Source organism: Saimiri boliviensis, chromosome 9 (assembly GCF_048565385.1).
Source record: "Saimiri boliviensis isolate mSaiBol1 chromosome 9, mSaiBol1.pri, whole genome shotgun sequence".
Classification (NCBI taxonomy): Eukaryota; Metazoa; Chordata; class Mammalia; order Primates; family Cebidae; genus Saimiri; species Saimiri boliviensis.
Window position 1 is genome coordinate 125,874,242 of NC_133457.1, and position 22,668 is coordinate 125,896,909.

General features: G+C 57.1%; 1 protein-coding gene across 1 annotated transcript in view; it reads left to right on the forward strand.

Moving 5' to 3' along the window:
• The first annotated feature begins 1,309 nt into the window (after positions 1–1,309).
• NTSR1 (neurotensin receptor 1) overlaps positions 1,310–22,668 on the forward strand; it is a 47,518-nt gene continuing 26,159 nt past the window's right edge. The window contains exon 1 of the mRNA XM_003932658.3: positions 1,310–2,393. Within this exon, the coding sequence (XP_003932707.1) occupies positions 1,680–2,393 (714 nt within the window). The 5' untranslated portion in view covers positions 1,310–1,679. The remainder of the gene's footprint in view (positions 2,394–22,668) is intronic.

A 22,668-nucleotide genomic window follows, 5' to 3' on the forward strand; every position in this document is an offset into this window, starting at 1 on the left:
CAAAGGCCAAGCTGGTTCCCAGGCTGCACCCGAGCTGCCCCTCCCGCCCCTGCACACAGAGGGCAGCAGCTCCACCCAACCTCTCCCCGGGGTTCTGGGAGGAGGGAGCAGGGGAGGGGGCGGGGAGGGCCTAGAGAAGTGACAGTGGTGCCCTGGGGGTCCCTGGGCAACCCAGAGTTGGGGAGCAAGCTTGTGCCTGACCACCTATGCCAGTGCTGCCAGGTGCTGGCGGACAGGTAAAGGACAAGAATCTCACCGTCACCTGGTTCCCGAGCAGGGACCGGCGGCCACCCTGTGAGGACACTCAGAGGGAGGGAGTGTGTCGGTTGCTGGGGCTGCCCCTCCCAAACCCTGCTGGGGCTCAGGCTCTCAGGGTGACTTCGATGACAAATCCAGGCAGTAATAAGGGGCCCAGAGGGTGCCCACTCACACCCCATAGCGTCATGAGACCGGCCCAGGGTGCCAGGTGCGAGCCCTGAGTGGGGAGGGTGCTGTTCTGGATGCCTGGTTTTGCCTTCCCCCATTCACCCCTCCCCAGACTTTGATGAAACCATATGTGGCTCCCGCAGGACCCAGCTGCCCACCCCCTGCAGGTGTCTGAAGTACTGCCTCAGGCCATCCTGCCCCAGGTGAGAACTGTGCCCTGAGCCCCCACCATTCCCACGGGGCACGTCCCAGAGATAACGCATTCACAGACCATGCGTGCCCATGACTGCTGCCAGATTTTAAAAGGAATTGCAAGAAATGTAATCTCCAGTGGTCCTAGAGTCCCCCTGGCCCCCAGCTTCTGGCTCCCTGTGGACACCCAGAAGCGGGGGGTGGCCCAGCCAGCTGTGCAGTCGCCCAGCCCTACCAGCGGGAGCTTCCTCCTTCCCTGCCCTCCGATACACCCTCACTGCCACTGAGCGAGCCCGGGTAGGGGGAGGTGCACAGTTCCCTTCCTGTCGGGAGCGAGAAATTGCGGAGAACAGGGAGGAGGGTGGCGGGAAGGGTCCGGTGCACGGTACCGGCCGCAGCCGCCCGGAATTCGGATTCCTTGGAGCGCTCACCCAGCCGGCACCGCCCCGGGGAGCGCGAGTGGTGCGGGGAGCGACCCTTTAGGCTACACCCGGGCCGGGCGGGGACGGCGGCGGGGGCTGCCTCCCTCCTCCTCCGCCCCACACTGCTGGGCGCGCCGCGCGGCCGCAGGCTCGGTGGAGACGCGCACAGCCGGGAGGACGGGAGCGCGGCGGGAGGTGTGCGGGGCCCGGGGGCGCGGAAAGCGCGAGGGAGGAGATTGGGAGCGGGGTAGGGAGCGCGCCGGGGCAGCCTTGCGTGGCGCCAGCAGCCCGCTCCGCGCAACCCGAATCGGTCCTGGCGCTGCTGCCCGGGGGCCTGGGAATCTGCGGGATTTGGAGATCGGAGGCAGCGCGAAGCCCGCGGCCAGCACGGAGCCTGGAGACAGCCTAAGGCACCGCGAGGTCTGGAGCCGGGAGCGCAGAGCCGGGAGTCCGGAGGAGCGCGGAGCCCAAGGCGGCGCGTCTGGGTCAGCGCTTCCCGGCTGGACGGCGCGCCCGCTCGTCTTCGCCACGCGCCCTCCCCTGGGCTCTCTCTCCTGGGTCCCCGCCGGAGGCGCGCCCACTCCTGCCCGGACTTCCAGCCCCGGAGGCGCGGGACAGAGCCGCGGACGCCGCGTCCCGATGCGCCTCAACAGCTCCACGCCGGGGGCTCCGGGCGCGCCGGCCGCCGACCCCTTCCAGCGGGCACAGGCGGGACTGGAGGCGGCGCTCCGGGCCCCGGGCTTCGGCAACGGCTCGGGCAACGCGTCGGAGCGCGTCCTGGCGGCGCCCAGCAGCCACCTGGACGTGAACACCGACATCTACTCCAAGGCGCTGGTGACCGCCGTGTACCTGGCGCTCTTCGCGGTGGGCACGGTGGGCAACGCGGTGACGGCATTCACGCTGGCGCGGAAGAAGTCGCTGCAGAGCCTGCAGAGCACCGTGCATTACCACCTGGGCAGCCTGGCGCTGTCGGACCTGCTCACGCTGCTGCTGGCCATGCCCGTGGAGCTGTACAACTTCATCTGGGTGCACCACCCCTGGGCCTTCGGCGACGCTGGCTGCCGTGGCTACTACTTCGTGCGCGACGCCTGCACCTACGCCACGGCCCTCAACGTGGCCAGCCTGAGCGTGGAGCGATACCTGGCCATCTGCCACCCCTTCAAGGCCAAGACCCTCATGTCCCGAAGCCGCACCAAGAAGTTCATCAGCGCCATCTGGCTGGCCTCGGGCCTGCTGGCGGTGCCCATGCTCTTCACCATGGGCCAGCAGAACCGCAGCGCCGACGGCCAGCACCCGGGGGGCCTGGTGTGCACGCCCACCATCCACACTGCCACGGTCAAGATCGTCATCCAGGTGAGCATGGGTGACCACCCGCCGGATCCCCCACTTTTCCCCAAACGCAGTGCCAGTGGCGTGCCTTCTGGGTGCGGGGCATGGGAGAGGTCACAAAGACAGTCTCCTCCTGCGAGGCTGGGAAGGTGGTTGGGGTAACTTGGGGCAGCTCCAGAGTTGCCAGGCTCAGCTCCTGTTGAGGGGATGGAGCCTGTGCCTGTGACCTCCCTGGAGTCCATGGCTGGTCCTCGGACGTCTCTGAATTCCTTAAGATCTAATGGAAACTCATGTGTGCTGGCACTGGCGTCGCTGAAGGAAGCGGCCCCTTTCATCAGCTTCTCAAAAGGCTTTGTGCCCCCAACAGGTGATGTTCCTCGCCTCTGCAGAGCGGCCCCGACTGGCTCAGCCGGTGCCTCCCAGCTGCCTGCCCTGGCCCAAACATGGGAGTCAGCAGAACCTGATGCCCCCTTGGGCCAGTTCCTAGTTTAGCCTCAGCTTTCCGGTCTGCATGATGGGGTGGTCATGGCATTGACCTTAGAAGGTAGAGCATTCCAGAGACAATGCGTGGGAGGTGTTTGCACGGCCCCTGACAGGTAGAAGCGCTCACAGTGCCATTAGTGCTGGATGGTGGGGACTGTGTTTCTGCTGTGAAGGTTGTGAGGATCTGCGTGTGGCGGTGGCATGTGGTAAGGTGCGTAAAACCAGAGCCAAGTGGCCAAGGGCCCTCCAAGGATCTGAGCAAAGCGCCGTGGGAACACAGGTGGGAAGCCCCCTTGGGAATCAGTTTGGCTGAGAGGTGTGTGGTATGGGGGGTTCCGGCGCTGGAGGAGGGGGCTGGTCAAACCAAAGCCCTTAGCGGGAAGCTGGTGTCCAGGGAGGAAGTCAGGGCCGGTTGGGCACTTTGAACGACGTCTTGGACTTGAGCAGCCTTGGAGGTGTGGGGTTTCCCCCATTCTGGGTGGGCTGAGGAAGCCACGGGGTGAGGGATCCAGGCAGATATGCCCACTTCTGCCCAGCTTGGGTGGCTGGCATTCCCCTGCTCCCCCCACATCAGCATCGGCAGCCTTCCAGCTGACCTTCTGTAGCTGCCTGGGCATCCCATGTTTGCCAGTTTGCCCAGTGGGGGGAGGCAGCAGTGCCAGGCAGGGCATCACCTGCCTGTCACTCCCTGGGCCCTAACTGACCCTCCACTGGCCACCACCCTGGTGGGCTGGGGGTTGGGGAGTTGGAACTAAGCTCCCAGTCCCCCCAGCTGCATGTAGAACTCGTGGCTATAGGGGTCCCATGGGGAGGCCCCTCCCACAGGCACGGGTGGGAGCAAGAGTCTGCAGCGAGAGGCCCTCCCCTCACCAGAGGCCGCAGCCGGCGCGGCGCACAGGGGAACAGTGAGCAGTGACCTCTTGCTCCTGTTTGGCTCATCTGCTCTCCACAAGCTCCTGTCTTTGGGGGAGCCTCTCCCTGTGTGTGTGGAGGGGCCCCAGGCGCAGCAGCCACTCAGCCCTTCAGAGGGTGGGCAGTGGAGGGGTCAGCGCTGTCACTGCTCACCCAGGAGGTGCCCCTGCTCAGACACCCACTCCGCCCTCTCCCCTGGCAAGAGGCCAGGAGCTCACAGGCCTCCTGCAATCCCCAAAAACAGCCGCAAAGCACAGGGGTGTGAGCACAGCTCGGCTCCGCCCCCTGGAAAGCGTCCTTCCCTGCGCTCGGCCTCTCTGCCGCCGGTCACTTGGGACTGGGCACCTACGGGACCTCCCTTCACCTCCCAAAGCACCACCTGCCCGGCCTTATTGCTCAGAGGCTGTGAGGCAGATTGGGCCAAGTCACGCTACGCCCAGCCACGGTCACTCGTCCACTCAAAGAGGCCGCATCCGCCCTGGGAGAGACCCCAGCCCTGCGGACGCGTGCTGGCCGAGCATTGCTGAGGGCTCCTGGCCTCCTCCACGCCCTTGGAGAACGTCGTTTCCATTTTTCTTTAACGGGCTCAGCCGCGTGCCTGGGAGTGGCTGATTACAAGGGCGCTCCTCCGTCCGAGGCTGACGGCCCGGGGCTTCCCAGGGCCCTGGTGCCAGCTGCTATGCGGCTCAAAAAGAACATTCCTCGTCAGAGAGGCCTGGCCTCCCTCCACCCCGCCCTGCCATCCGCCATTTCACAAGAGGTTTTTCCGGATGAGGGGGTTTATGTCCCCGCGTGGGCTTCTGGGCGACTGGCACATCTTCGTGAACAGCTGCTGTTTTCAGACGGGGATGTCTGGCTGAGGAGGGCCGGGTACCCTCAGGGAAGTGTCTCCCTCTCAGCGATGCATTTGGAAGTGCTGGGGCAGTGGCCAAGCAAACGGCCCTCTTCCCAGAACAGGGGTCCTTTCCTGCCCCTGTCTCTGCGGAATTTTGGCCTGGGCACCTGCAAACAGAAATTGTGTTTGGAAATGAGGCAGCTTTGTGAGAACATTCTGGAGCAACAGGATGATCCTCCCAGAAGCTGGCTGGACACTTTGAGTGTGTAGCCAGGGGCGGGGGTAGATAGTGGAGCTGAGCTCTCAGGAACCAGTGCCCTGGACCCTCCCAAAGGCCCCAGACATGGCCCCGGTGCAGCAGGGTGACTGGGAGGCGGTGCTGGGGGCTCGGGGACCTGCGGGATGCCGACCCCTTCTCTAACCCGCCCGCACACGTGACCCCGCACAGGCAGGCGGCCCTTGCTGCTCGTCTGGTCTGATCCCCCACGGCCCAGGCCCAACCTCCAGATTTGACCTCAGGTGTGAAAGGTCCCGGTGGCACGGGCTGTGTGGCAGGGCTCAGGGCTGATGGCGCAGGCCGTGGACCAGCAGAGTCCCACGCTCACCCGTCCGGGGAGTGTATACTGAACATGCGTGTGCCCAGGACCCACGGTGGCAGGGGCCTGTGAGTTCCGGTGTCAGATTCAAATCCGATGAGATGGCTGCAGCCTTTGAAATGGTTTTAGAGACCCGCCCCCCCAACATGGCCACACACAAAAGCAAATTCCCCCAGCCTCGAAGGCACGAGTCCATTCGACCCTCCTGGGCGGCCGTAAGGGTGCCTTCCATCATCCTTCCATCACTGCTGTTCCCTGCTCCTGCGGGCTCGGCCCCCCCGTCTGCTCCCCTTTGCTTCCTCGGAAAGCCTCCTTCATACTTAGTACAAGCAGGAGTGCTCTGCACTGGCTTAGACTCAGAGGGCACCCCCTTCCTCCCAGGACAGAGAGGACCTCGATTCCTGCAGGAGAAACTGGTGGCCCACAGCCCCTGCTACGGAGGCGTCCAGGAGCAGACAGATTGCAGGGCCACTTGGCCAACACCCCGCTGTTCAGGACGGGCAGAATCCCGGGAAAGGAACAGCCCCGAGGCAGGGAAGGAGAGGGAGACCAGTGAACTCGGGCCATGGATTGTTTCGGGGCTCCGTCCCATGCCCCAGGCTGCACACAGCGACCTCTCAAGGCCACACCTTTGTTCTTAGGAAAGATACAGGGGTGTTCAGAGTGTGGAGTCTGCAACTGATTCTCAGATCGTTCAGACAAAAAGTCATGGCCAAGTGGAAGGAGAGCAAGCAGGTAATGGATCAAGTGAGGAGACGGTTCCCGGGGCCACGGGCACTGGGCCGCAGGCCGGCCATGGGCAGCGGAGCGTCCGGGGTCTTCCTCCTGCAACTGTTCTGCGGCGGGAACTTTTTCAAGTTAGAAAGTTGCGGGAAAGGCCGGGCGAGATGGCTCACGCCTGTAATCCCAGCACTTGGGGAGGCTGAGGCAGGCAGATCACCTGAGGTCAGGAGTTCGAGACCAGCCTGGCAAACATGGCGAAACCTCGTATTTACTAAAAATACAAAAATTGCTTGGTGTGGTGAGGGACGCCTGTGATCCCAGCTACTCAGGAGGCTGAGGCAGGAGAATCGCTTGAACTCACAGAGGTTGCTGTGAGCTGAGATTGTACCACCACACTCTAGCCTGGGCAACAAGAGCAAAACTCCATCTCAAAGAAAAAAATAAGAAAGAAAGTTGCAGAAGAAGGAGTTCTTGGAGGGGTCGTTAGGGACAGAGGCGTTTACACCGGGGAACAGCCTGCCGCACTCTGACCTCCTCTAGGGACAGGAAGGGACCCATACCATGCAGCTGCGGGCGTCGAGGGCTGTTGGTGCAGGCCGAGAGTCACACACTTCCTCCAGTCAGAAAAGGCCAGGACCCTTTAGAGGACAAGAAGGGAGCATTTTCCCTGCCTTTTCTATAGTTGAGAGTAACCCAAGAGTAAAGGAAGGGCAGTGTGTCCGCACAGAAGCGTTCCAGTCAATATGTGAAGAAGCCGCAGGAGTACGTATTAGAACACCACCATCAGGTGCCAGCCTGATACATTAATGGCTGCAGCCACCGATTCTTGACAGCCGCCAGTGTCACGAAGGGGAGGGAGTTAGGTGTGAGGTGGGTCCTGGTGTGCGCACACCCCGTGACATCCTTGGATCAAAGCCATCGGATCCGATGGAGCCCCTGATGCCTCTGCCACACACAGGACACACCAGAGACAGAGGAACAGGGACAAAGGCACCATTAGGACGCAGCCAGCAAAACCCAGACCACGAGAAACACCTCCGGACAAAAACAGTGAGGGAACCGGAGATGGTGGCCTTGATTTTTTTTTTTTTTTTTTTGAGACGGAGTCTTGCTCTTGTTGCCCGGGCTGAAGTGCAATGGAGTGATCTCGGCTCACTGCAACCTCCGTCTCCCAGGTTCAAGTGATTCTCTTGCCTCAGCCTCCCTAGTAGCTGGGATTACAGGCACCCAACGCCATGCCTGGCTAATTTTTATATTTTTAGTAGAGGCAGAGTTTCCCCATGTTGGCCAGGCTGGTCTTGAACTCCTGACCTCAGGCGATCCACCCATCTCAGCCTCCCAGGTGGCCTTGATTCTTAGCAAAGACTTGGACAAATCGGCCTGTCACACAATCCTGGAACCAAAGCCAATCGTTCTTCATGCCAAGAAGCAGCTAAAAAGTTTGGGGAGTTGAATGGCTGCAAATTCCTGTTGTCCAGAGTTATTGTGGGTATGGTTTTCAAAATGGTCCTGATCTCTTAGAGGTGCATACGGAAGTGTTTACGGACGAAATATGCCTCAGACTTGCTGAAGCGTGATCTGGGGGAAGGGACCCTAGGACAGCCACCAAGGAGACAAGATTGGCCTGAAGTCTGTAATTGTGGAAAGCAGGTGTTGATGACATTCTAGGCATATGTTTGAAAAATGTCATTAAAAGTTTTCAAAAGGGTAAGGTGCTCTATGTTGGAAGAAAGAATTCGGCGTCTGAAATCAGATGTTCAGACGGCGGCTCTGAGGCCGCGGGGAGGGAGGGCAGGACAGGGAGGTGGCCTTGGGCTTGTCCAGGCACTCGACCTGCCCGTTGGGGCCAGGTTCTCATCTGTACCCCGTAACCCCATTTCCCAGATGAAGCCGAGGGCGGACCACCTGTGCACATCACGTGGCTGCAGAGAGACAGGGCCTAGAGTGGCTCTCAGCTGGGGAGGCCTGGGCTGACCCTGACGTCTCTCCATGGGACAACGGTCAGGCTTTTGGGTGCGACGGGCAAGGGTGGGAGCGTGAGGGGCTCAGAGCTGGCCACAGCGGCTCTGAGTGGGCTTGGAGTCCTCGGGAGTCACTTGCCCCAGAGCAGTCCAGGCTCACCTGTTCACAACTCTGCACTGGGACCCAGGGTCAGCTCTCCCGGGCCGTCCTGCACTCAGACTGACAGCATTCTGAGGACATTCAACTCCAGGGACAAATGGGGTCCCAGGGCTGAGCCCGCAGTTCTGTGGGTGCTGAGGGCAGCAAGCGGGCACGGCCACCTGCACTTGCCACCCCACAGGCGAGGCAGGGCCTCGGGCAGCAGCCCTCAGGTCTCCAGGCTGTTCTCAGGGGTACCGGGGCTCCCATCTGGCCACATCTGCTGATGGGCACAGACGGCCTGGGCTGAGCAGGGCCCGAGAGGCCTGTGCACAAGCCCGGGGCTGCCTTTGTTTCTCTGTCACAGAAATAAATGCCCACGTGGTTCTCTAGCGGTTTATATTAAGAGAAGGAAAAAGCTTTTCTTTAATTTTAACTCGTGGTGAAACATACATCACATAAAATGTGCCGTCTTACCATTGGTGATGGCACCGTTCAGCGGTAAGGAGCACGTTCACGTTGCTGTGCAAACAACGCCACTATCTGCCTCCAGAACCTTCCCCCTCCCCAAACCGAAACTCTGTCCCCATTAACCTCTGGCCCCCAGCACCCGGCAACCTCTCTTCTGCTTTCCGGCTCGGGGAGGTGATGACTCAGACTGGCGGAATCTGTCCTCCCGGGGTCCCCTTGAAGACGCGGTTCACGAAGGCGCTTTATGTGAAAGACCCCAGACTCCAAGGCCCTGGGTGGTCCAAGCACTTGAAGTTCTGGAAAAGGATGAGCCATTGGGCCAGGGGGAAGGTCGGAGGAGGGGTGGGGTGGCCACAGGGGCGCTGGGAACTCTGGGGTGACGGAAACGTTCTGTATCTTGGTTGAGGCTCGAAGCTCGTGGACCTGTAGGTTGCGGGTGGATCTCAGGCGTGTCCGTCGTGCCTCCGTGAGTCTGTGAAAAACAGCAGCAGCAGAGAGTGGCCGAGCCGCCGTCTCCCGAGGCTGTTTCAGGCGGCCGGGTCCTGCCCCCGCAGGCTGTGTGTACTGCAGCTCTTCCTCCCCGGCACGGCCACAAAGGGCTTAAAGGCCCCAAAGAAGCAGAGGAATCCTGGGGACGTGAGCTGCCCACGCTGCAGCCCCTCATGCCCTGACCAGGCTGCTGCCCACGCAATGCCAGCTCTGCAAGCGAGGCATGGAGGGGAATGGAGGTCCTGGTTCTTGGCACTGAGGTCACAGCTGTGGCGTCCGCCTGCCCCCGAGACCCCCACTGTTCCCCAGCCATGCCCTGGCATTTGATCTTGTCACCGCTAGCGAAGGTGCAGTGGCCAAGGGGCTGGTCCCATCCATGCAGCGTCCCAAGGGGAATGCACAGCTCCGGAGAGGGACCCCGGGCTCCGCAGCGTCAACAAAGAAACTGAGGCCCAGAGAAGGCCAAGGCGCCTGCCCCCCCTCGGTGCCCACTGCTCTTTCCAAAAGCATCACCAGTGGGGCACCACCACCCACCCCAGGAGGCCGAGGAGAGATCCCTGGGTCTGGAGTGCCATGTGGACCTGGCACAGGTTGGAGAACCTGGCGCGCCGACCCCTCCCCGCGAAGCCACCTGTACCTGCTTTGGGACTTTACATCCCCGTGCACCTGTGAGGCTGCGTCCTGCATACCCAGAGCCGGCTGCTGAAGGCAGGCAGGGGAGCCAGGAGACCAGGAGAACGCTTCCCGAGAATGAGTGGTTCAGGTCCCCTGTGACACGGAGCGGCTGGCTTGCCAGAACCCAGGTTCGAATCCCAGCTTCACTGCTGGCCAGTAGTAGGACTCTGGGAAAGTGGTTTGACCATCTGTGCCTCTGTTTCCCCATCAGCCAACTGGAGGTAGGGATTGCCCTGTGGCCTCATGAGTTAATGACATAAAATGCTGGAGCCTGTGCCTGGGCGGAGGAGGGACCCAACCACCAGTGTGCACGATTCACGTTCTCCCCTCCGCCACAGCAGACGTGCAGCAGGGCTTGGGAGGGCCGGGAAGGAAACCTCTTCCTTCACTCATTGTTCATTCACTGAACACCTACTACTTGCCAGGACAGGGGGACAGTGGCCCGAAAAACTGGCAAAAAGTTCTGGCCCCCTGAACTCACGTCCCATCAGAGAAGACAGAAAATAAGCACAATAGGCATGACAGCTGACTGGCAGGGAGTAACAAGCCTCAGAGAAAACCACTCGGGGAGCGTGGGGTGCAGGCACGTCAGGAAGGTCTCGTGTGGACCCTGCAGGAGCGCTCCTGCGGGCATCGGGGAAGATGCCAGGTGCAAAGGCCTGGGGCAGGCACACGCTGGGTGTGCTGAAGGAGCAGCACTGGCCTGGCCGCCAGGGTGGCACAGCAGAGTGAGCAGAGGGCCGTGCCAGAAGCCACGGCAGACCACACGGGCCTCATAGCCCTCACCACGACTTTTATTCTAGAAAAAGGGAGTGGCCGTGGGAGAGTCTGGGCAGAGCCGCCATGCGACTTACATGTTAAAGGGGCAGTTCTGACTGCTTTGCTGAGAGTGCATTTTGGGGTCAGGGGGATGGCTGGGAAGCTGCAGCCAGATGCCCGGGAGTGAGCAGGTGACCTGGACCAGGGTAGGGGTGGAGAAGGTGGTGGAGAGTGGTCGGACACCAGAGATGGGTTTTCTTGGTTCTTACTTCATTTTTCCATTGACATGCAATACGATTCCCCTCTGTGCTTGCTCGCACCTGTGAGCTTCCGCACCTGTGAGCTTCCATAAATGCCGTCACATACCCCCACTTCGGAAGACAGAGACCAGCCCCAGCCCCCTAGCCCCAGCCCCTGTCACCCTGCAGCCCACCTGCCCCATGCCGGCCCCTCTGCTGGCTGTCCACTCTCCTATCCCGCAGCCTTGCTTTTCCTGGGATGTGGTGAGTGGAGCCAGCTGGGAAGTGGCCCCTCGAGTCAGCCTTCCTCCACTCCAACCTCGGAGCTGTCGCCGGCACTGACGGGAGCTCCTCATTTCTGCGGAGTCGGGTCCGTGTGCGGATGGACATTTCGCTGATGCATTTGCCCACTCAAGGACACCTGGGTTGTTTGAGGTTTGGGTGATGATGGATAAAGCAGCTACACATATTCACACAGGAAGGGGTTTGAGACCAGCCTGAGCAACATGGGAAGACCCCATCTCCCCCCCAAAATACAAAAAAATTAGCCGCGCATAGTGGCAGGTGCCTGCAATCCCAATTACCCAGGAGGCTGAGGCAGGAGAATCGCTTGAGCCTGGGAGGCAGAGGTTGCAGTGAGCTGAGATTGCACCACTGCACTCCAGCCTGGGCAACAGAGGGAGACCCTGTCTTGAAAGGAAAAAAAAAAAGGATTGGGAGCAAGGATGTCTACCGTCACCACTCCTGTTCACCAACGTACTGTAAGTCACAGCCAGAGCGGCGGGGCAAGACCAGGAGCCAGCCAGGACGCAGAGTGACCCCCACTTGTGTGTGCGTTAGGGTGAGGGCGAGGGGCGGGCAACACAGCGCATCGCTCTGGAAACACCGGCAGCACACACTTTCTGTATGACCCAGCAATCTGAACCTTGTGTATTTACTCACGAGAAATGAGTAATTGGGATTACAGGCACCTGGTCTCAAACCCCTGGACTCAAGTGATCTTCCTGCCTTGGCCTCCCAAAGTGTTGGATTACAGGTGTGGGCCACCAAACCCACCCTGCTCCCAGTCTCAGGCAGAAAGTCTTCAATCTTTCTGATTCCGTGTGAAGTTTTTACTTTTTAGCTTTTTGGCAGTTTTTTTTTGTTTTCATTTACCCACACTAATAGGAGCGTATCTTGTGGTTTTGCGTTTCTCTAGTGACTGATGACATTAAGCATCTTTTCCTGTGTTTGTGTGGCGTTTACCTACCCTCTTTGGTGAAATATCTGTTCTAATTGTTTGCCATTTTTAAAAAATTGGGTTGTTTTCTTATGGCTCAGTTTTGAGAGTTTTAAAAATACACTCTGCACAGAAGCCCTTCGTCGGAGATGTGGTGTGCAGCTGTCTGCTCCCACGTGGCTTTCTTCACCTCCTCCTAACAGTGTATTTCACAGCGAAAAGGTGTAGTTTTGGTAAAGTCCAACATACCGAAAATTTTATGGATCACTCTTTGGGTATTGTGTCTGAGAATTCAGTGCCTAACCCAAGGCCACAAGGATTTTCTTCTGTACCGTCTTCTAGAAGTTGTATAGTTTTACATTTATGCTTATCCACCATCTCGAGCTCATGTTTCTATAAGGTGTGAGGCACCGGTCCCCTTTTGCATATGAATATGCAAATGCGCCAACATCCGGTGACAAGATGACCCTTTTTCCATGGAAGCTTCTTTGTGCCTTGGTCAAGATAAGTAAGCATTTCACATCTGTGGGGTCTACATCTACTTTCTTTTTGTTATTATTATTACTTTTTTGAGACTGAGTCTTGCTCTGTCGCCCAGGCTGGAGTGCAGTGGCGAGATCTCACTTCACTGCAACCTCCGCCTCCTGGGTTCAAGCAATTCAATCCCACACTCTCTTAATTGCCTTTGCTTTATAGTAAGTCTCTCAAGTAGCATGAGTCTTCCAACTTTGTTCTCTTCTTCAGAATTCTTCTGGTTATTCTAGTTCCTTCAGTTTCTATGGAAATTTTAGAATTAGCTTGCTAATTGCTATAAAAAAAAAAAGCCTGCTGGGATTTTGACTTGGATTTTGTTAATGTGTAGGGAAGATTTGGCATCTCCATTTATCTGGGTCTTCTTTGGTTTATTTTATAAGTAGTAGTAGTTTTCAGCAAGTAGATCCTACTCATTTTTTTAGATTTATGCCTGAGTATTCATGGTTTTGGTGCTGTTGCACATGGTACCCTTCTTGAAATTTTCTGTTTTCAATTTTTCATGGCTAGCACATATAAAAATAATTAGTTTTGTATATTGACCTTGTATTTTACATCCTTGATAAACAAACTCATTAATTCTAATTTTTTTTGTAACTTGCTTGGCATTTTCCACATAGACAGTCATGGTGCCTATGAATAAAGAAAGTTTCTGTTTTTGTTTTGTTTTGTTTTGAGACAGAGTCTCACTCTGTCACCCAGGCTGGAGTGCAGTGGCGCAATCTCAGCTCACTGTCACCTTCACCTCCTGGGTTCAAGCGATTCTGCTGCCTCAGCCTCCTGGGTAGCTGAGATTATAGGCACATGCCTCCATGCCTGGCTAATTTTTTGTATTTTAGTAGAGACGGGGTTTCACCACGTCACCCAGGCTTTTGGTCTCGAACTCCTGAGCTCAGGCAATCCACCCACCTCGGCCTCCCAAAGTGCTGAGATTATAGGCATGAGCTACCACGCCCAGCAGAGAGGTTTTTTGCTTAATTGCCAATAAATGTTAAATTTTGTGCACTGATTTCTCTGTCTCGTCATGTAGTAAGATCATGTGGATTTTCTCCATTAGTCTGTTAATATGGTGAATTATACTGATGACTTTCCAGTTGTGGTAAAATGTACATCACATGCAATTTATCACTTCAGTCAGTGTAAGTGCATGGTTCTGTGGCACCAAGTACATCGTCAGGCGACTGTCCCCACCCTCCCTCTCCAGCCCCTTTTCATCTCCCCAGACTGAAGCTCTGCACCTGTTAAACACTCACTCCTGCTTCCTCCTCCCACCACCTGACTTTTTGTCTCTGTGAGTTTGACCACTCTGGGTGCCTAATATAAGTGGAAAGCCTTGGTTAATTTTCGAATGTTGAACCAGCCTCACATTCCTGGAACAAACCTCATTTGGTCATGTATTAGCTGGTTTTGACTTGCTAGTATTTTGTTGAGAATTTTTGTGTCTATACTCATGAGAAATATGGGTCTATAGCTTTGTTTTCTTGGGTTATCTTCATCTGGATTTGGTATCAGAATAATATTGGCCTCATAAAGTGAGTTGGGAAGTTCTTGTTCCTTTGACGTTTTCTGTAAGGGGTTGTGTAGAATTGGCATTATTTCTTCTTTAAAGCTTTGGTACATTGTCTAGCAAAACCATCTGGGCCTGGAGTTTTGTAAGATGGCTGTGAATTCAATTATTTTAAAAGAGAATGGGCACAGTGGTTCACGCCTGTAATCCCAGCACTGTGGGAGGCCGAGGCGGGCGGATCACCTGAGGTCTGGAGTTTGAGACCAGCTTGGCCAACATGGTGAAACCCTGTCTCTACTAAAAATACGAAAATTAGCCGAGTGTGGTGGTGTGTGCCTGTAGTCCTGGCTACTCAGGTGGCTGAGGCAGGAGAATCACTTGAGCCTGGGAGTCAGAGGTTGCAGTGAGCCAAGATCACACACTATACACCAGCCTGGGTGGCAGAGTGAAACTCCATCTCAAAAATATATATATATTTTTTTAAAATAAAGGAATATTCACATTATATATTTCTCCTTGAGTAAGTGTTAGTAATTTGTATCTTTTGAGGAATTGGTCCATATAATCTTTTCGTCAGATTTTAGCACATACGTTTATGTGTGGTATTCTCTCATCAGCCTTTTAATGATTGTGGGGTCTATAATAGTGTCCCCTTTTTCATTTCTAATCTCAGTAGTCTGTGCCTTCTCTCTTTTCTCCTTGGTCAATATGGCTACGATTTTATCAACATTATTGTTCTTTTTCAAGAATGAGCTTTTAGTTTCGTGGATTTTTTTTCTATTATCTTTTAGCTTTCAATTTTTTTTATTTCCATTTCTTTCTTCATTTCCTTTTTCTGCTTGCTCTTCATTTCCTAGATTTCCCAAGGTGGAAGTTTAGATTATTGATTTAAGATCTTTATTCTTTTCTACTGTAAACATGAAATGTTGTAAAAATCCTCCTAATTACTGCTTTAGTGGCAACTCAAAAATTTTTACATTTCCTCATATCTCTTGAGGCTCCCTCTTTAAACTCTGAGTTATTTCGAAGTGTGGTGTTCAGTTTCCAAGTGTTTGGGGGTTTCCAGATGTCATTTTGTTACCCATTTCTAAATTCACCCTGTTATGTTTAGAGAACAAACTTGCATGATTTAAATTCTTAAATTTGTGAATTCCTGCTTTGTGGCTTAGGGTAATGGTCTATGCTGTTGACTGTCACATGCATGCACACTTGAGCACACACATTGTGCTATGGTTGCTGGGTATATTATTCTAGGAACGTCAATTTGTTTGATGGTGTTATAGTATTTAATTCTAGATTTTTTTATTGGTTCTTTTAATATAGTTTCTTTTTCTCTTTTAAGCACTTTCATTCTGCCATTTATTGCAAGAGAGTTACCTTTACACCAAGGAGCATGGTTACAGTGCCTGCTTTAAAGTCTCTGTCTGGTCATTCCGTCCTCTGGGTCATCTCGAGGGTGGCAGGTGTTGGTTACTTTTCCTTGAGACTTAGTCCCACTTCCATGGTTCTTTTCATGTTAGGTAATTTTGAATTACTTCCTGAACAGTTTGAATTTTGTTGTAGCTCCTTGGGTTATGTTAAGTCCTCTGGAGAGGCAGCCAGCATGGTCGGGCTGCAGCTTTCCTGTCTCACCATCTGTCTGCAGAGGTTTCGATGTCAGGCCTGTTTTCAGGTCTTGGCTGGGCTGCCCGGCCATTCCACATGCAAGCGCCATTTGGGGCAGGCTTGGAACTTGGAGATGGCTTATGTCCTAGCAGTTTCAAGCCCTGGACTATAACTGTTTGGGCGTGTTCTTCACATACAGCAACCCCAGGACTTGTGCTGACTTGTACACAGCACTGGGGCTTCCCCTGTTCAGCTCTGTCCTCTCTGAGATTTCCTCCCACTCTCTGGTTTCCAGGGATCCTCTTCTTAGTCTCCCAGCCAGGAAGCCAGCGTATTCCACGTTATGTCCTCTACTGACTTCTTCAGACCCATCGCTCAGCATTTGCTCTTGGAATGGTTGCCCAGGACTGTCCGTAAGCCTCTGAGTGGTCAGAGTCTGATCACAGCTCAGTCGTGCTGATTTACACCTGACACTTCCTGGTTCTCACTGTCCACCTTGAGGTCTGTTTCAATTGACTCATGTTTTTCTGGTCAGTGGTTCACATTTTCCTCCCTTTCTTTGTGTATCTGATAATTCTTTGATCTATACTAGACCCTGTAGATGACACACTGAAGAGGCTGGACTGTGTTGTTCCTCTGGAGCGTGTTGATTCTTGTCTTAGTGGGCAGTGCAGTGACAGACTCATCCTCTTGAACTTGGGTCAGCTTGCTCTCATGCTTAGTTGAGAGCTACGGAAAGCCCAAGGGATGTTCTAATCCCTTCTCACCTGGAAGAACTCAGCGTGTACCCTCAGTCTCCTCTGTGGATTTTGTCTGTTTGGTTTTAGGCTTAGCTCGGGTGGGTTCAGAGGCCTCACTCAGGGCTTATCCTTCCACAGGAGGGAGGCCTCCTGGCATCCTGTTGATGCTCGGTGCGTTCATGAGACTTCTTCCCTCTAGCTCTGCCCGGAGGCCAGCCGCCCTCCGTGGTCTTGTTCTGTGCACACTGGGCCAGCACGTAGCCCGTAGGAAAGCCCGTGTCGGCTTCCGAGGACCTCCAGCTTGCAGTCTCCCTCTCCAGCCCGGGCTCTGCAGATGCAGCCTCAGCCACAGCCCCATCTCTGACCTCTGCCTCCTTGGCTCGGATAGTGATGTTCTGCCTGGACCTCAGCTCTTCCGTCGGCATCGGGAAGCTGTCCCCAAGCAGAGATGTGGTGATGACGGGCTCACCCTGCTAGAATCCCTGCTCTCAGGGGACACAGTCCTGAGGCTTGTTCAGTGCCTGATACGTCGTGTACAATTTTATGGTTGTTTATGGCAGGAGAGCTAGTCCAGTACCCCTAGTGAAAGTCATCGGTAGATTTTAAACACTACTTACTTTAAAAAGATCTGAGGCAGCTATGATAAAAGACCTGGGCTCAAAGGGATTATTAAAACAATGTTGCAAAAGAACACATAACAAAGAAACAGTTACCCAAGAAGCGGGAGGTTGAGGACAGCCACTGTGTTTGGGTAAATCTTACACTGAAGCTTATGAAACAGAGCAACATTATTTGGACTTAAACATTTATAGCCTGTTGTCTGTGAAACGGTGAACATACTGTAAATTTCAGTAACTCTCCTTTGACGTATTCAAAGGTTAAGAGAATTCTTTTGAGAGCCTCGTTTTCTTATAACTCAAAAATGGTTCCTCTACTTAAAAACACACACTTCCAGACTCCGCATTCAGGGAGCGCAGGGGCTGTTGAGGAACCGTTCCTGCCCGGGAATGACTCAGTCGTAACTGCTCACACCGGCCTTGGGACGCTGTTGCCCGGGGTGTCCCTTCACAGTTGTCTGGCAGAATCACGAAGTCCCCGGCTCCTGGGAGGCAGGCAGAAACCACAAGTGCGTCTGGGCCGTGTCACTCCGGAGCCGCGCCAGGAGCTGTCCGGGAGCCACAGCGAGGAGCGCTCATTTGTCCACCTGTCGGCCTCAGGCCGCGGGCCCAGCAGGATGTACACGGTAGGAAGCAGCTGTCGGGGGTCACTATTTATTGCCTGCAGGTGCGGGATAAGCCGTTCCATCTGGGATGACCCCACGGTGGAGGACCAGATCCAGGCTCCCCGACCAGGGCTCCCCAGCAGTTCCCATCACCGCCGCCCCGCCCTGTACCCTTAAAGCACAGAAGTGGCCAGCAGGGGCAGGGGTCTTTCCAGCAGCCCGAAGCTCCCCTCTCTGGACTGTCCTCAGCATGGGGAGCCCCCAGCACAGCCCCTTGGTTTCCCGTGCCTGTGATGGGCTCAGGGAGGCAGGGCAGAGCCGGGAAACCCTGGGGTCGCTCTGAGGCCGGCTTCGGATGAACACACCTGGGTGGTCTCCAGGTGGTCTTCGTGTGGCAGCAGGTCGGGTGGAGGCAGCAGCATCTGGAACAGGAGGCAGAGATGGCAGGGACTGTGGGCAAGGGGTCTGGCAGCTCTGTGTCTGCCCAGTGTCTTCAGCCAGCTTGCAGGAGGCAGGGGGAGTGGTCGCTCAAAAGGCCCCTCTGTACCCACAGGCCTGGCACAGGGTTGAGGGCCCAAGATTCTGCCCTACTGGGGAGTCCGCTTTGCAGAAGTGGCCTGTCCTCTCAGGGGGCCTGAGCTGCGGCCTCCCAAGTCCTGGGAGGGGCCGAGAGGACCCTTGCTGTACCCAGGCCCAGCTCGTAAGGCAGCAGCTCTCAGTGGAGCCCCGGGACAGTGGGGCCCCTGCAACCCCAGAGGCCCAGAAGATCAGGGACAAACACTGGTGTGCAGCGACCCAGAAGCATGCCCCAAACCCAAGGCAGCGTGCCTGGAACAGCAAGGCCTCCGAGGCCCCGACCCTGGCGAGCTTGCCACAGACTCCAGGCGGGCACCTGCAGGGCACTTGGACGACGTGAACACCCACTGAACTTCTGCAGTGGATTTTCCTGACGGCGTCTTTAATGAGCCCATCTGGCTGGGTGCAGCGGCTCACGCCTGTAATCCCAGCACTTTGGGAGGCTGAGGTGGGCAAATCACAAGCTCAGGAGTTCAAAACCAGCCTGGCCAACATGATGAAACCTGTCTCTACTAAAAATACAAAAAAAAAAAAAAAAAAAAGGAGCCCATCTAATGTACAAAAAATACCTGCATTTGTGTCTGATCAGCATGGAGATGCTCAGAAATCCTCCAGCTAAAACCACCAGGGCGGAGAACTGTGTGTTGACAGCTCCGAACCCAAGCACCTTTCCTGCCTGGCATGCAGAGCCGCGGCGGCCTCCGAGGGTCTCCCATGCAGGACAGTCTCTCGGGGCTGCCGCAGCAAAGGGCTGCAGGCTCAAAACACAGGCGCGTGTCCTCCACAGCTCTGGAGGCCAGAGGCCCGAAATCAGGGTCCCGGGCCCACAGTCCCCGGGAGCTCTCAGGGAGGACCCTCCTGCCCCCTGCAGCTCCTGGTGGCTCCTGGATTCCGTGGCTTGTGGCCGAATAGCTCCCGTCTCTGCCTCTGTCTCCACGTGGCTTCTCTCTGTGTGTCTCTGTGTCATCTAAGGATGCTGGTTATAAGATTTAGAGCCTACTCTAATCCGGGGTGACCTCATCTCACACAGTCCTCAGCTACATCTGCACACTCTTTTCCCAAATAAGGTCATGCAGGTTCCAGTGGACATATCCTTCCGGGGCCACCAGTGACTCCACGACACCACAATTCAATGGAACGGCGGTGGGGGGGGGGGTACCAGGCCCCTCTCCTGGCACACGAGAGCTCGCTGCGGGAGCTGCTCCCTGGGGCATGGGATGGGACTCCCTGGTTCCTGGTGGAGAGCCGGCACCAGAGTCCCAGAGAAGTGCAAGGGGAGAAACAGGAAGGGGCCGGGGTGGTCCCCCCAGCTCCCAGCACCAGCTCAATTGCCTAGAACATTCCCGAGACCAGCATCACTCTGGCCTCGCTGCAGGGGGGAAGGAAGAGGAGCAGGGGCAGGAGTGACCCGGCTCTGACAGTGGGAGGCGGAAGGAGTGGCTCGGAGTTTGCTGCCCTCTGCCCGCTGTGCGGTGGGCCAGGTCTCCCCTCGGCTCCCTCCCGGGTCCGTCACTGCCCACTCCTCTTGCTTCCTGGGGGATTAGGTAGAAAAGGTCCCCTGGATTCAAGCCTTAGAACTCTGCAGCCACCCAGCCAGCTACCCCATCTGTCCACACCTCAGCGCTGTCCCTGAGCTCAGTGTCTTCCAGTTGCTGGTTGGAGGTGCCAGCTGGTTCCTGCTGGGTCTGTCCCACAGTGGCACAGGGAGATTCTGGTGGGCACAGGTGCCGCCGCCTAAGCTCTGAGTGTTATTGATTGGTGTCACCCCCACCCCCCACCTTGAACCCCAGCAAGCCTGGAGGAAGGAGGAGGAGGGAGGAAGGAGGGAGGAGGAGAAAGGGGGAAGGAGAGGGAAGGGGTGGGAGCAAAGGGAAGAGAGGAAGGAGGGAAGGGGAGGGAGGGGGGGGAGGGAGGAAGGAGGGAAGGGGGGGAGGGGGAGGGGGGGAGGGAGGAAGGAGGGAAGGGGAGGGAGGGGGAGGGGGGAGGGAGGAAGGAGGGAAGGGGAGGGAGGGGGAGGGAGGGGGAGGGAAGGGGAGGGGGGAGGGGGAGGGAGGAAGGAGGGAAGGGGAGGGAGGGGGAGGGAGGAGGGAGGGGGAGGGAAGGGGGGGAGGGGGAGGGAGGAAGGAGGGAAGGGGAGGGAGGGGGAGAGGGGGAGGGAGGAAGGAGGGAAGGGGAGGGAGGCCGGTGGTGGCCAGGATGACCTGACCCAGGAAGAGCCTGGAAAGGAGGCTGGCCCTGGCTCAGGGATCAGGGCGCTCTGGGTGGCTCTGCCCTGCACCCCAAAATCTCTGCCCACCAACTGCCTAGACCAAGAGGTCTGCTGCCCTGTCTCTGCCCTGTCCCTGCCCTGGGGGCTTGGCCAGAATGTGGGGGCAGCATTTGGGGTAGAATAGAATGGACATGCCCGCCAGCCCTTGGGGCAGCTCCATCCCAGCCTGAGGGTGAGCAGCCATTCTGAACCATCTCAGCCCTTCCTGCGGGACCGCCATTCTCCTGATCTCTCCCCAAAATTATCAGCTGGGATCACCTTGCAGAAACCGCAGTTAAAACCCCAGCGCAGGACTCCGAGGAGAGGGATCTCCCGGGAGGCTCAGTCTCCAGGAGCCAGAAGATAGGCCTGCGTCTGTCAAGGGAACTGCAGCGACGATTTTTCCATAAATAAAACCTGTTTTCACTTCTCCTGCCCTCAAGAAATTGCTGCTATCCGAGACTAGATCCAGGACGGTGGGCTGCTTACAAAGGAAACCCAAGGGGCACCCGTGGGACCTTGCTTGGCCCTGCACCCCACTGCCTGCCTGCCTGTCCCCGGGAGAATCAGCCATCCGAGCATGGCAGGCTGGAGGACGCTGGGATCGTCAGGACTGCTGGCCGGTGCCTGTAGCCCCTGCTCGGGAGGCTGAGGCAGGAGAATCGCTTGAGCCTGGGAGATCGAGGCTGCAGTGAGCTGTGATGGGACCATTGCACTCCAGCCTAGACGACAGAGCGAGACCCTGTCTCAAAACAGACACAAAAAAGACGCTGGGGATGGCTTCGGAAATGTGGACAGTGTTCTCATTACTGGGTGGGCTAGAACAGGACATGCTCCCCGGGGCACAGCACCTAAGGCAAGCCTGGCCCCGGCGGCATCAGTAGAGAAGGCTGCAGATGGCCGAGACGCTCACAGGCCGGGTGCTTCCTGCCCGGGGTTCGGATGTGGCCCCATCCACACTGGGATGGTTTGCGAACCAGATGACGGCACGTGCGCCTGTCCGTCTGAACCCCACCTGAAAACTGCTTTGTGGACAGCCGCGGCCTTGATGAAAGGGGTCAAGCAGGCGCTTGCTGGGGTGCACAGCTGGAGGGAGAAAGCTTCCTGTGTCACCTGTTTCCTTTGGTTCCAAGGCTCCAGGCGTGCCTGGGGTCCCTGAGAGACCACCTCGTCCCCCTGGGAAGCAGGTTGCCTGCGTAAGCCGGGACGGGATGCATCGGTCCCACGCAGGAGCCCGTGAGGCTCCCACTGCCCCGTCCTGAGCTGGGCGCCTGCAGGCTTCCAGCCCCACAGACCCGTCACTGTGTGGACGTGCTCCTGTGGTCGTAGGGCCTGAGGGCAGCGTGTTCTCTCCACTCTCAGGGAACAGCGAGGAACTGGGTGGAACTGGGGGGTTCCAGCAAGTCCAGCCCGGAGTGCCAGGAGCAGGTGAGCTCGAGGGAGGAGGAAACACTGAAGACACGCAGGCTGTCACCGCCTGGGGCCGCAGGTCTGGAGCCGGGTCGCCGGCACTCAGCGCGGGTCTGAGGAGAGTCCAGTGCAGTGCGGCCGCTGGGCAGCGTTCTGAGCCCCCCGCTTCCAGCATCGAGGCCACTGTGGGGCCAGCTCAGAGAGGGCGGCTGGACGGGCGTTTCTGGAGGGGAGGCGGCAGTGCCTGAGCCACAAACGGTTTCATCACAAAACCGGCGTCTGGTGTGGTGGCGGGGACCTGTGGGCTGGCAGCAGCGGCCAGTTTCCTGAGGGCCAGTGTGGGCGCGGAGCCAGGGCAGGTGGGCACGGGTGCCCTGGTGAGGGTGGGGCCGAGTGGGCCAAGGGACAGACCTGTGTTCCGGGCATTCCCACCGTGGGCTGACCCAGCACCGGGTCCTACGCTAACTCACCTCCTGTCACAGCTGATGGTGCTGGGGGCCTAGTGAGGCCTAAGGGCTGCCCAAGGCTCAGGGTGCCCTCAGGGCCAAGGCAGAGTCAGTCTAGGCCTGGCCCCATCATCTGGCTCTTTCGCCCCCTCCTGGGGCTCCTTATGACCACAAGGAAGAGCCACATTGATGTATGAGCAGTGTGGATGGGACAGCAGGGAGGGCTTCCCGGAGGAGGGGCCAAGTTGGCTTTGAAGTGGGGGGAAGCGGTGCACGGGTACCCCCAGAGTCTCCCAGCACCTGAGCCTTGATCAACAGGAGGGAGATGGGCACCTCGAGGTCGGTGCTCTCCCCTTCCCTCCCCCCACTCAGCCGGACCCCAGGGTCGCCTCCTCCATGAAGCCCCATTTCCCCATCCCCGCGGTCACCCCTCAGCCCCACCTGAGGAGGGGACAGGGCTGGGTGGGTGCCAACGCTGCTGGTGAGGAACAGACCAACGTCCCCGCAGGAGCA